This window comes from Lycium ferocissimum, chromosome 2 (assembly GCF_029784015.1).
Source record: "Lycium ferocissimum isolate CSIRO_LF1 chromosome 2, AGI_CSIRO_Lferr_CH_V1, whole genome shotgun sequence".
NCBI classification, from domain to species: domain Eukaryota; kingdom Viridiplantae; phylum Streptophyta; class Magnoliopsida; order Solanales; family Solanaceae; genus Lycium; species Lycium ferocissimum.
The window spans coordinates 40056072-40070637 of NC_081343.1; the positions used below are offsets into that span (position 1 = coordinate 40056072).

At 34.2% G+C, this 14566-nt stretch overlaps 1 protein-coding gene across 1 annotated transcript; it reads left to right on the forward strand.

Moving 5' to 3' along the window:
- Positions 1-3190: 3190 nt before the first annotated feature.
- LOC132037208 (ninja-family protein AFP3) lies at positions 3191-6565 on the forward strand. Its single transcript, XM_059427685.1, has 2 exons — positions 3191-4061; positions 6058-6565. Exons 1-2 carry the CDS (start codon positions 3536-3538, stop codon positions 6447-6449), a joined length of 918 nt encoding a protein of 305 aa, XP_059283668.1. The 5' UTR covers positions 3191-3535; the 3' UTR covers positions 6450-6565.
- Positions 6566-14566: the final 8001 nt, after the last annotated feature.

Consider the following 14566-nt stretch of genomic DNA (forward strand, 5'->3'; position numbering starts at 1 on the left):
AAGGAAAAAGTAGATGTCACTTTAAAGAAACAGTGTCATTTTATCAAACATAGGGGGGCAAGTCTATGTTATAGCCCCCACAAAGAAGAAATGGCATGCACCGGCGACACATTTTATGTGGTATCACTACACACAACAAGTTGGCCTAAGCATTACTCCATCCGTCCCAATTTATGTGACATGCTTTTTTATTTTTAATCTATTTTAAAAGAAAATTTTGCAAAATTATTTAATTTTATAAAATAATTTATAATCATATAAATATATAAAATTTATTTTAGATCATAAATTTAAAATCTTTCATTTCCCCTTTAAACTTCATGTCACACACCATCGTATAAAAAAGATACGGAGCGACTAGCATTTATTACATACAGAAATGCTATCTTAATCTGACAAAGGCCCTTTCACTTTTCCAATGGCCAAGTCTTCTTCAAGCAAGTTGTTGTCTAACTTTAACCACTGAGTGTTTGACACGTACACTTCCACAAACCCAATAATTCCTCCACGTTTCGAACTTCCATTGAGTCTGTAAGTTGGATTATCTTGTGTGTCCCACCTAAGATTTTCTGCTGGATTTTTTTTAATCCTTGGCGTATTATTGGGAGATTCTTTTTTCTTTTTTGGGACCAACTTGCCATTTAAAATCATGTCATTTGGTCTTTGTTTTCTATTTAAACAACTACCCTAGGTTTTTATTTGGTCTAACTAACTAAATAAAGCAAAAGAAAAGACAGTTTGAACATACTTAAGTCCTAATTACCTTTCATTTGGTTCTAAATATAAATCGTTTAGCAAATTAAATTGATTAAAATATTTATAAGAAATTAAAAATGAGAACAACTTTATTGTTTTTTTCTTGGTCTACCCTTACTGTTGGTATTAAGTAAGATTTTAAGAGAAGATAAAAGGACAATTTAGACATTTCTTATGGTTGAGGCTATTACGACATATTTTTCTTAAATGGCATGCAAAGACCTTAAAACAAGGATAATATGGATTGGATAAAGTACTATTAGGGCTCGATCAAAAAAGTATAATCGCACTCAGTGAACTAGGCGTCTGAATTATATTTAGAATAAGTGAAAATGCTACTAATCTTTTTAGCCGATGCAAATAGTCAAAGACAAAAAAGGTAATCTCAAATTTTTCGATAAAATAAGGTCAACTGATTATAAGAATCAAAATCGGTGTAACTTTATTTTGTCCTCATTTCTTTCTTTTTTTACATGAACTAATTTGTAGTATTCGAGTAATGCAACTAGACTTTTTCTAATGAGAGGACACACAAAAGTTGGATATATAGTGTGTGTTCTTGGACTATGACATGTAAGAAAGAACAAGTTGGGTCCAATCATAAAACATCATGCAAATCCCCTATTATTTTATTAACCTAAATGCCTATGGGTTTTGTTATTACTTTCTCAATATCATAGTTTTTTGTTGCCGTCCTTTTCTCATTATTCCAATATCAAACGAAAGAGAAAGGAAACAGAGTTACTAATTAGCTGCAAATTGCATTAAAACTGTACTAAATGATTAAAGGAAGAGCAAGTTGCAGGAAAAAAATACAGTAGTATTTACAAAGTCTAAAAATGTAGGCCAAGTTGGAATAAAACATTATACTGGGGGCAATGTGCTGTTGCTGTCTGCTGATGAATCCGAGATTGCTTGTAAAAAATTAATTGTCAAATGGGTCGTGGATGAAGTCACTAACAAAACATTTCTTCTGTGGTTCTAATTACTTTGCATTAAATCAAAATCATTAAACACATTTCTTTTATATACTGTAGTACAATTATACTATATACAATTAATTGAGTGTAACTCTTCTACACCAGCAATGTATAATTTTTTAACATCATCAAACCAAGATTACTCACTATAATGTATAGTTCTCTAACAATTTTAATTGAGTACACTAATTAATAACTGCAGATAATATAATATAATAGATTAAATATATTAATAATGTTAAAAGTTATTTATATTCTCAATACATATTATAAGTTAAATGCTTAGCATGTATCGGAATTAAAAGCAATCTAAGGACCTTTTGGACTAATAATATTTTAGGAAATTATCGCTTAACGTAAGACTTAATTAGGAGATCAAATTATTTGTATTTGAGAAAGATCCTTCTAATGAATTCTTGATTTTAAAGATTCTCACCACTAGTTTTTAGTAAGAGATAAAAAGAAATTAGCGGGGTAGATGGTTGCCAACGAGCATACATATTTAGGTCAAGTTTTTCAATGGAAGTTAAAAAGAAACATTATACTCAATAGTTCAAAAAATTGCGAAGGATGAAAGTGAATCGAGAATCCCGAGGTTTTGGATTTAATTTCCTATAGAAGTAAAAAATATTAGTTGTTCTCTTCTTACTTCCTAGTTTTGATAGAGTTACCGGCACTTATGTTTATGAGAAGTGATAAATACCCTGTGAATTAGTTGCATGCACGAAAACTAGCCGGGACACTATAATTATATTACAAAAATAAAAGTTCAAAAAGTATAGTGGATAACTGTCTACTCCATAATCAATTTCAACTTAAGCTTACAGTATTTAATGCGAAATTTTACTTAATATGACATTTAAGTAGCATAATCGTTTGCAATGAGGTGATTTACTTCTTAAATATTTTAGAACAAATTTTATTTAATTCCTTAACTTTTAATGATCGGAAACCACAAGTAAAATTAATGTTATTCCCTGAAATTCTCTCTAGATTAAATTTTTCTAATCTAATTAGTTTATCACATTTAATTATTTTCAGTGAAATGAAAATATACATGCAAAATGTCTTTATTTATTTGTTCCAGTAGTACTATAATTTAGTGGGTAATTAATATTTATGAAAAAGATTTTTTATTCAACAACCTTTTATGCAAAAAGATACAGTATGTATAAGCAGAGATTTTCTAAACACGTAGCAGGGCCACTCTGGTTCTCATTAGGTAACTGACACGTGTTCCTTTTGTCGGTTACCTCTGAGATTCTAGCTACGTAACGTCTGTTTGGTATCACTTTCCAAAGTCCTTTTCTTAGCCACGTGGGTCTTTAGTACTCTCACAACACACCACGTGTCAAGTCCTCATCCATTTACGTTTTACTTTGTAAGGATAATTCTGTCATTTCATTAAACCCACACAATTAAATTCAACCCTTCCCACCCTTTTATTAATCTTCTCTTTTATAAAACCTCTCATGGCTGACTCTATATTTTTTCCGGCCAGTTTTAAAATTCCGACAAAAACACTTTTCAAGCTTTATTGGAGTTTTTCCATTCCCATTTTATAAAAAAAAAAAAATTTAGTTCAAGATTTTGATTTGGGTATTCCTAAATTCAATAGCTTTCTTGTTTTTTAGACTTCATAAATGGAGAAAACTGAAGAAAACAGAGAAAAAGGGTGTTTTTATATTCCCAATTTATAAAAAGAATCATTTTTCAATTTTAGTTCAAAATTCTCATTTGGGTATTCCTAAATTCAATAGCTTTCTTGTTTTGAAGATTTTCTTGATCTTTTTTCCTACATGGAGGAAGCTGAAGAAAACAGGGAAAAGGGGTGTTTTTCAAGAGATATGTTGGATAAATTCATTAATGGAAAAAGGAATCATGAAAATGTGGAAGGTGAAGGTGATATAGAGTTAAGTTTAGGACTTTCATTGAACGGTAGATTTGGGGTTGACCCAAAAAGAGCAAAGAAACTGAACCGTTCTTCATCAATAACGAATTTTGTGCTTTCTGGTGATGATAGTAATGGAAATGGATTTCAGTTTCCATTAATTAGGACGTGTTCTTTGCCTGTGGAAACAGAGGAAGAGTGGAGGAAAAGGAAAGAATTGCAATCTTTAAGGCGTTTGGAAGCAAAAAAGAAGAGATTGGAGAAAATGAAGAATGTTAGAGTTGTTACTATTAAGGAAAATGAAGAAAATGGAAATTGTTGTTATAGTAATAATGGTGAAGTTTGTGGGAATTCTTTGCCTTCTTCAGGAGGATCACAAGGTAGTGGTTCTTCAGGGATGACTGATTTGGAAAGCCAACAACAACCTGTTCAAGGTATCAAAAAGTTAATTGCTTTATCCACTTGAATTTCTTCCTTTTAATCCTTCATTATTTTTTAAAATTAGTCGTTTAGTTTTGGATGATTTTTATTTTTGTAACACGACCTTAGAACTATTAGCCATATTTAGCATTGCACGGCGTTACAACCCCCACACCCCCCCCCCCCCCCCCCCCTCCCTACCAAAAAAATAAAATACTATGTGCCATCTCATGAAGGGGATCCTCATCCTTATAGCAGCAACGGTAAAGTTGTTTCTGTATTTGAGCGTGAAATTAGCCGCTCATACTTGTAACATAGGTGGGTAGGTGGTCTACATCTCAAGCAGCTAGGTGGGTTGGGCTAGATTTGAGCTAGTCAAAACGGGCTGAGTCATTAAAGGGAGTTGTTATTAGGATTGGACATTTGAACCAAACTCAGATTGGAGTCAGTAGCATACGGCTAGTACTAATTTGAGGTAATAATAGAGAGATGTATGAGTCGATGTCGTTTGAATTAATTAACAAGAACTTCCAGTGATAAGGTTAAGGTTTTTGGTGGGCAACTGTAATGCATTTGCTATAGGCAGAGCACTTTTCAAACTCATCTTATTGAAACCTAATCCCTTGTTGACATACGCCAAATTGCTGTTTAACTGTTTTGTGAAAATGTTGTTAATATTGCTTTAGGTAGAAGTTTGTTAGGAGAACAGTACTTTCTGGTTCTTTCTGCCTACTTTCATAGGATAGATATAGGATATTGATGAGTTAGGTGGAAGAAATATGTGCAAGTTCACGAAAAATTGTATCAACCAGCTACTTCGAGTGGCTTGGCACTAGAAACCTAGTAAAGTTGCGTTTGGTCTAATCTTTCAAAATTTTGAATAAGAAACGGGGAAATATAATCATAGTTATCCATGTCAATCTGCTGAATATAGGTAATTCTACTTTGTAAGAAATGGTGAAATTTCAAGTTGAGTAGGTAACCAGCAGCTTTCTTAAATAATATCCATCATGGACAACCTCTTTAAAAGTCTTTCAATTCCACATCAGATATATAGAAATGTAGATGGTCACTATTTTGGTAATGTTTGTTAGTCAATAATCTATAAGTAGTTTAATCAAGAATTGGGAAGAAAATTATCTTTAAGGTGTGATTCCGTTCTCGGAAGAATGGTGGCTACAGAACATGAACATCTATTTGGGCAGTTTCATTTGCAGAAAATGAAGAGACCCTCTAAATTATTATTCGGGTCTCGTATTTCATCTCTATTAGTGAAATATGGTATCTGTACTTGAACAATAAGGTCGTCAACATGCTGCAATATTGTTGTGGAACTTAAGCCTCTTGCAAAAGTTAATGTTATTTGGAAATTTTCTCTTGCTCTCTGCTTTGCCCTAGTGTCAGTAATCTTTTTTTTAGGCCCTGCAGATATTGATTAATTAGCACACTAGTTGTAGTTATGTCTAGTGCATAGCAAGTCCTCGACTAATTTGTTAAGGCAAAGTTATTCTACTTGTTTATGAGAGATTAGAAAGAGATTAGAAAATGGATACACTTTACACACGGAGGCCAGATTATATGTCTAATTAATATATTATCTATGTATTCTTCTTCGTTGTCCAAAAAATTCTACACTATTCTTCTTTGGCCCTTGAGGAGAGTTAAATGCTTTTGTATTTTCCTTCACTGGTAGCAACGGCGTTTTAACTCTATAATGGGAAATGTGTGCTGTTGGCTGTCCAGCCTGAATCAGAGGCGGTTCTTATGTGATCAACTGGACTCATTACTTTAGGCTTGAACAGTGCATACATAATATTATAATAGATTAGTTCCTGGATTTCGCCTCGACCTGAGACATTATGCCAAGTTAATCTTTTGCTTGTAGTAAGTAGAATGAATCTTAACTTCATACTAACTTTATTTCCTTGTAGTGATCGAATTTTCGCAGTCTATATCTTGGTTATTCATCATTAACTAGCAATGTGTACCTTGCACTTCTCTTTATTGCAGGGTCAAGTGATAGCACTGAGGCAAGACCTCCCGTCAGCGGCCAATCTCCGTTGCACGAGCACGAGCAGGAGCAGAAACCTGTTGTAGCAATAGCACCCGAAATGACAAATAAAAAACCACCAGTCTCGTCAGGGACAGTCGGTAAAAAAGCTAAAGAAACGCTCAGAAACTTCATGCTCAACATGCCTTGTGTTTCTACAAGAGGCGAGGGACCAAACGGAAAGAAGATTGAGGGATTCTTATACGGATATAGGAAGGGAGAAGAAGTGAAGATACTCTGTGTTTGTCATGGTACTTTTCTATCTCCAGCTGAGTTTGTCAAACATGCTGGTGGAGGTGATGTAGAACACCCTTTAAGGCATATTGTTATTAATCCTTCACCTTTGTTGTGACGATAGCTTTTTGCCCAAAAAAATGGATTTAGCTTTAATATCATTGTTATTTAATCTTCCTTTTGTCGTGCGGACTAAGTTCCTCTAATCAAAGTTATTATGGTTGTTTTTCATTCTGCCTGTTTTGCATATATGTTAGTATATGAGAAATAATATGGAGTAACAAAGATGACAGTACCTCTTTTGCAACTTATAGAATAACAATTGAAGTGGTCACAGGTGTTCGTTGCTGAAATCAGGCCTGCTGATTTGGTCTTTAATTGGAAGCAACCAATAGTTCCTATTCGACAAAAAATTAACCTGATAGTTGGTTGGCCTTTTTGTCCCGTTTTCAAGAGTGGAATGTATTCATGATTTTAATATGTGATCTTGAAAACCGTTCCAAGACTAATTGCGAAGCGGTGAGTGACGAAAAGTATATGCAGTATATAATTACATTAAGGTATTTCAGCCTAGCTCACGTCGAACGAGTCTTGTGATAATAGTCAGAGAGTTTTTCATAGAGAGTAAAGAGTTTGGATGAATTATATGAGCATCCATTTGGGGGTGTTTCAATAGCTAAATGTCCTGATGACCATTTGCTCGTCGGGGGGCTGCTCTCGTTACTGGTTTCGGGCCAATAATGGGCCGTGCTTAGGAGGTTACGTCTTGCTCTGACCAACAGTGATCAGGGCTATTAGTACACATTTAACTCTAGTACACTTCCTTCTTTTTCATCTTCCTACATTAATTTTGGAGCTTCTTCGAGAAAATTTGCATCTCATAAGCTCATATAATTGACTAATTTCACCAGACAAAGTTGATTTAAAGAAATTTTTACTCTTTATTTGTTCTGAATATATGACTGAAGTTGAATTTCACTATAAAAAATGTAAGGAATACATTATCATCAAACTAAAAGGAGGGAGCAATAGAACTTCAATATTTCGAAGAAGGAAAAAGAGAAAACATACAACATGAAGAAAAAGCAATTGCACCAAACTGTCAACTGCAGGTCCACAGCATATTTGCAAATTGGCCACAAGAAAGAGGCCACAGCCAACATATAGGTTACTACTCTAAAGTTCAATTATAGTTTGAATTCAGACTACGGGTCTAAATTTGGCTATAACAGTTCAACTGGCGACCTTCAGACCCGAGGCCTAAAAGTTTGCTCCCATCTGAAACAAGTAGCTAAATTTTAAATACGTTGTTTCTTGGCTATTTTTAAAATAGCAGCCCCAAGAGTAACTATTTGTGCACTTCTCACCCTCTTCTTGTGCACCTGGTGGCTGGGGACTGGGAGCAGTGATTTCTATTAATTATACATGGGGGGTAGTGATTTCTATTAATTATATATGGGGGGTGGGTGAGGGGGATCTTTTGGAAATAGTCTCTCTATCTCTACGAGCTAAGGTTAAGGTCTGCGTATACTCTAGTTTTCCCAGGCTCACCTGTAGAGTTATATTGGGACGTTATTGTACTACAAAGTGATGAGAATGAAGAAAATCGAATCCAATTTTATCCAAATTCTGGTTGTGAAGATTATGAAGAAGATAATGAAAATGACATCTTGAGCAAAGAGACAAAGACTTCGATTACTTACTTTGTTTTGGCTGAAACTTCTAAAAAATTTATTTTAAAAAGATTTTTTAAAAGTATTTTTCAAAAAAGTACTTTTGGCTAAAAATAATTTGTGTTTGGCCAATTAATTTAAAAAGTACTTTTGAGCAGCAATTAGTGTTTGCCAAGCTTTTAAAAAGTGCTTCTATGTGTATTTTTCTCAAAAGTACTTTTCAAAAAAGTGCTTTTAGGCAAAAGCTATTTTTTTTTTTTTAAAATCGCTTTCGCTACTCCCCAAAAGCACTTATTTTTTCCCAAAAGCTTGGCCAAACACCTCACTTTTTTTAAAAAAATAAGTACTTATTGAAAAAATAAGTATTTTTGGGGGAAAAATAAGCTTGGCCAAACAGGCTATACATCGAAGTCTTTGTTGTGTGTGAAAGAAGTAAAAGAAGATGGGCCAGCAGATAAACAAAAAGATGATATTGGGCCACTCATTATTCAGCCCAACAAGACAAACAAAGAAATGAAAAGCACACAAGGCCCATTTCGATTTCAGTTGTCACAGATGTGATATTTCCCAAAATATACAGTTGTGATATTTTAGGAAACTTCCTAGTCTTTTCTTAGAAACTTCCTAGCATAGAGTAGGGTATATTTTCAGAAAGTTTGTTATTTTGATAGCCAATAAAAAGTAGACAAATTGTATAGGATTTAAGAATTTTGTTCTTTATTTTTAAATTCATGTAGTCGTATGAATACACAGTTTGTGTACAAGGAATATACACAGAGAAAATTCTCATATACAAAGTTTCTTTATGGTATCAGAGCAGTAGATCTTGATCTCTGCATTCATTCTTCTTTTCAGTTCTTCAATCTCCTTTTCATCACAAATTCTGAATCATGACCGGAGTAATCACTGATTCTACTAGTGGAACTCAAAACAACTCAAGCACAAATGCTGAAAATGGACTTGATTCTAGCAACCCTTTGTTTCTTCACTCTTCATATGCACCAGACATGAACCTAGTTAATAAACTCTTTTGATGGAACAGGTTATCATGGGTGGAGAAGATCAGTGCTTATTGCACTCTCAGCTAAAAACAAGCTTAGCTTCATCAATGGAAATATTCTTGAACTAGAAACAACAACACAGGATCATTCATCATGGAGCAGATGTAATGACATGGTTACATCTTGGCTCCTCAACACATAGCTCACTCTGTCATCTACTCCAGGAATGCAAAGGATTTGTGGACTAATCTGGAGCAAAGATTTGGACAGTCTAATGGTGCTAAGTTGTACCAGCTGCAAAAGGAAATCACAGGATTAGTTCAAGGATCCAGTGATGTAGCTGGTTATTTCACAAAGTTAAAGAGACTATGGGATAAGTTGGATTCTCTCAACTCAGATGTTGTTTGCAATTGTGTCTGTGTTTGTAATGGCAAACACAAAATGCTTAAATCTGTGGAGGACAAAACACTAAATCTTGGATCATAGATACTGGTGCTTCTGAGCACATGTGTTTTGATTCAAGTTCCTTTATTAAACTAACATCTCTGCCTATGCCTCTAAGTATAAATTTATCAAACTCTTACAAGATAACAGTCACACATGTAGGAACTGTTAGAATCCTACCTCATATTACTCTACATAATGTTCTTTTTTGTCCCTCCTTTCAGATATAATCTATTATCTGTGCATAGGTTTTGTGTTTAATTCTCTTGTACCCTCAATTTTGACATTTCTAGATGTGTAATGTAGGACCCTTTAATGAGAAGGGTACAAGCTTTTGGTGAAGCTAGGGAAGGTCTTTATGTCTTTGGAGCATACCAAGTCTAGAAGTAGAGTTTTATTGTCTAATCATGTAGTTTCTTTACCAGAAGGGAATTTTTCCAGTCCTAGTTCGCCTTTGTGTTCCTTTTTCAGCTAGTGCAGTTTCTAATGTAGCCTTATGGCATGCAAGACTTGGTCATTTACCTTATCCAAAGAATGAAAAAGTTGCTTTCATATCTTTGCCTTCTAATTCCATTTGTACTTTGTGATATTTGTCCACCTGCAAGACAGACTAGAAAACCTTTCCTACCAGCCAAATTAGCTCTACCAGGATTTTTGAACTAATTCATATTGATACTTGGGGACCTTTTAAGATTGCTACATTTAATGGCTATAAGTATTTCCTCCCTATTGTGGATGATTTTAGTAGAGGAACATGGACTTTCTTGTTGACTATTAAAAGTAATGCTTTCTCAGCTTTAAAGGATTTCATATTGATAGTTGAAAGACAATTTGATGTGAAAATAAAGAAAATTAGATTAGATTAGACAATGCCCTAGAATTGGGAAAAGGGATAGAGGAAGATAGTTTTCTAAAATCACAAGGTATAATCAAGAACTTCATGTGTTGCAACCCCTCAACAAAATGAGATTGTTGAGAGGAAGCACATACATCTATTGGAAATAGCAAGGGCCTTGCTTTTTCAATCAAATCTTCCTAAAGCTTACTGGGGGTAATGCATATTGACTGCTACACACTTAATCAATAGAATTCCCTCTAATGTTCTTAAGGGAAAGACTGCTTATCATCTTCTTTTTGGTAAAGCACCAAATTATAACAACTTAAGAATTTTTTAGTGTCTATGTTATGCTTCTACTTTAAAAGGAAACAGAAACAAACTTGATCCTAGAGCTACAGCTTGTGTATTTTTGGGTTATCCACAAAGTCAAAAGGGATATAAGTTGCTTGAGTTGTCTACTAGAAAAGTTATTGTGTCCAGAGATATACACTTTCTTGAAACAATTTTTCCTTTTTCATCATCTTCCACTGTTGCTCCAACCATCTTTCCTAGACAAACATCTGATTTTGAACAACATATACCAACTTCACCATCCACTTTTCCTTATATTCCTTCTGTTCCTGATCCTAGTACACAACCATCTGACCCTTCTATTCCTGAGTCTATTTCCCATCATCTCATCTTATTGACCATACTATTCAATCACCCTCACCATCTGTTCAATCATCTTCTGATTTCTCTGATCAAAATACACCTAATGTCTCACCTACTCCTATACCTATCATCCCTACTTTACCAACAAGACAGTCTACTAGACCACATAAAACACCTGCATATCTAGGTGATTTCATTTGCAATCATGTCTACCTCACAAATGTATCCAAGACTTGTTTTTCCCAACCCTCTCAAACTTCTACCTTTTCTTTTGGAGCTTTGTCTTTACCAAACCAAAAACTATTGGGATCTATTACTACTATTACAGAACTATCCAGTTACAATGAAGCTTCTCTCCATCCTGGATAAAAAGAAGCAATGAGCAGGGAACTACAAGCTTTGGAGGACAACAATACTTGGGAGGTGGTTGTTCTGCCTATTGGAAGAAAAGTTTTGCCTAGAAAATGGGTGTATAAGGTCAAGTAGAATTCAGATGGTCCACTTGAAAGACTAAAAGCTAGACTAGTTATCAGAGGAGACATACAAAGGGAGGGTTTGGACTATAATGAGACTTTTTCCCCTATTGTTAAGGTGACAACTATCAGATGTATTCTAATAATTGCTATCAAAAGGGGTTGGCCTATTTCTCAGCTTGATGTGAACAATGTATTTCTGCATGGAGATCTTCAAGAGGAAGTCTACATGAAGTTTGCAGCAGGTATGCTTGCACCTAGTCCTAATCATGTTTGTAGGCTAAGGAAATCATTATATGGGCTCAAGCAAGCTTCAAGGCAATGTGCCAAGCTTACAGGTGCTCTAAGTTCATAGGCTACTGTGCTTTTTGACTACTCTTTGTTCTTTAAGAAATGGGTGATTTCATTTCAATTATTGTTGTCTGTGTTAATGATATTCTCTTCACTGGGAATGATCCCTCACAGTTTGAAGCAATTAAGCTCTTTCTCAACATTGAATTCAAAATCAAGGATCTAGGTGAGTCACACTATTTTTTAGGCATGGAAATTCTCCGAGAACCGCAACGATTCATAGTAAGTCAAAGGATTAAAATGTTATACCCCATTTTAATCGGGTCAAAGCGGAGTACAACATATTGGTGATTCCTAATTATTTAACTTAAGGAGTCGCCACCTAATTATTTTAACGGTGAATTAGGACACCTATTTTAACTAAATAAATGCCTAAAATAAACTCCAATCTTAAAGGTCTTACTAACCTAATAAATTCTAGGTAAGGGTTCTAAATATCCTAATGGGAAGGTCTTAGGCATCCATTAGAATTCGTTAAAACGGTTACCGACCAAACTTAGGTTAATATAAGAAATTGTGACAAAAATAGTATTTTAATATTTTTACAGGTAATGTAAGAAAAAGTATTTCTGTTTAATTATTTAGGTGATTAAGTAGAAAGATATCAGTCCAAATTTAAAAGAAAGACTATAACAAATTTTCAAAAAGGTTATAGAAGGAGGTAGAAAAGAAAGTTGCCAGGATATGGAATTTGATTCAAGAATGTTATAGAAGGAAGTACGAGCTTTAAAAGAGACCCAGTGATGCCAAAAAAAGTACTACTTTTGATTAGTTCTTCCGAGTGAGAGCTTGATAAACCCAAAATTATGTCTCTATATTTGGACTTGATAGTTATCTGCAAAGAAACTTCAGCCAACATTTGCTAAATCTTTCTCCTTAAAGAGAATCCACTTTTATTAACTAAAAGGAAATGGTCTAGATTCTGAAAAATCAGTTTGCAACAAAAAAAAAAAGATTAAGTCAATGTTTTCTTTTTCAAAAGACCAACAGTGAAACAAAAGGTTGTTGTATAAACAAATCCAATTTCTTAATACTAAAAAAAAAAACGTTATAGGTATTATAAAGGCTTCCAAAACGGAAAAAAAAAAAGCTATTACTTTTCCCACATAACATCTACCCTTTCTAACTTAATACTAACACTGGTCCTATTCCTCTATCAAAGTAAAATAGTTCAGCAAGTTGTAACTAAACAGAAAGAAGTCAAAGAGAAAGAAAGCAAAAAGTAGAAGTAACTCCCTCGCTCTCATTTTATTCGAATGGTAGAGAGCAAGGCGATGAACGATGAGGGTTGCAAGTTTCAAATCTTTCTCCCCCCCCCCCCCCCCCTCCTTCCATTTTCTGTTCGGTCGCATAGCAGGAGGAAGCAAGATGTGTTTGAGAGGACGAAATGCAAGTTTCCTTGATCTAACAGTGATATCGAGTCTCATTTGAGACTCCTCGTAATGCCGGATGTCATGCAAAAGAAGTTGGAAAAGAGAAAATTAGAGCAAATAACATATGATTCATGATAAATAGTAAAGGTAGCTTCAGTACACAGAATCACTTGATCACAACATGTAGGACCAAACTTGGGCAAGTAATTTGCACCTCAAGCCACTAGAAAGCATGTGATTAAACCATATTTTACACGAACAGAGTCTTAAACAAAGTACTTCTATTTTCAGAAAATAAGCTCTTCTTCTTTCATCCTTTAAATCTTAGACAGAAAGAAATGCTCACATGTCCGAACATTATTTTTCTAAATGACAGCAAATTACGCTATAAATTTTAAACCATTTATAAAAAAAAAATTCCTCTTTTCCGGGTTGACATATGAACTAGTCCAAGAACCTATACTCTCGCATAAAACATAATCACGAGGTTCATATTTTATCAAAACTTCAAGGCCAAAGCATAATTAGAAGTGAAGGTGAAATGTACTCACTGATTTTAAAGCAACAGAGGAGTAATTTTAGACTAACTGTTCATTTAGTCACTTAGGAAGCTTAATTTCCATTATTCCCTAACATTTAAAGCTCGTTTTTAACAAGAAACATATACTTATTTATGGAACTACTGAATTATTCTTGAGAGTAAACACAAAGGAAAGGTATTACTCGATTAACATGCTTTACTTCTTTTTAATCTAACCTTGTGATCACATATAAAACAAAACTTAAACTTCCTATAAGAACAGGAGAAAACAGCCCCCAAACACACATTAACACAAACTAGAGCATGTACCTTTTGCAAGATTCATAATAATTCCTATTGTGACAGAACAGTGAAAACTCAAGACACAAACCTACTATATTCTTTAGTGCAACAACAAAATGAAGAATAAGTGCTTAAATACTCATTTTTTATTTTACAAACAAAGGAGTTAAAGGCTGAAAAACAAGCTGACAGAAGTTAAACTTGATTCTCTTTGTTTTGTGAAATGTTCAGATTACACTAGCATGTATAGGAAAGAAAGGGGGCGGTCATATGTCATTAAGGGGTAATCCTCTTGTTTAGTTTCTAGAAAATGTACTCTATAGTATTGAGGAAAGGTAATCCTAACCAAAATAGATTCTCAAGACAACTCTCAACATCAGACCAAATTATAGGGATTTGTCAAGTTAAATTCGAAAGGAAATACACTCAGACCAGGTTTATTACTAAAAACAGTGACCAAACAAGATATTAAAACCATACACTTTCAGCCTCATACTTAAACGACCACATGCACATATCCGGGAGCACCTTGAGTTTATTAACTTCCACAGAAAGGCGGTAAAATCACACACTTTCACCTATTATTTCATAACCATAAGTTACGC

What these genes read in the sequence shown, in the direction of transcription:
- LOC132037208 (XM_059427685.1), top strand. Translation starts at nt 3,536, where the DNA reads ATGGAGGAAGCTGAAGAAAACAGGGAAAAGGGGTGTTTTTCAAGAGAT. An exon ending in CCAACAACAACCTGTTCAAG is followed by an intron (nt 4,062 to 6,057) that starts GTATCAAAAAGT and finishes TCTTTATTGCAG; the next exon opens with GGTCAAGTGATAGCACTGAG.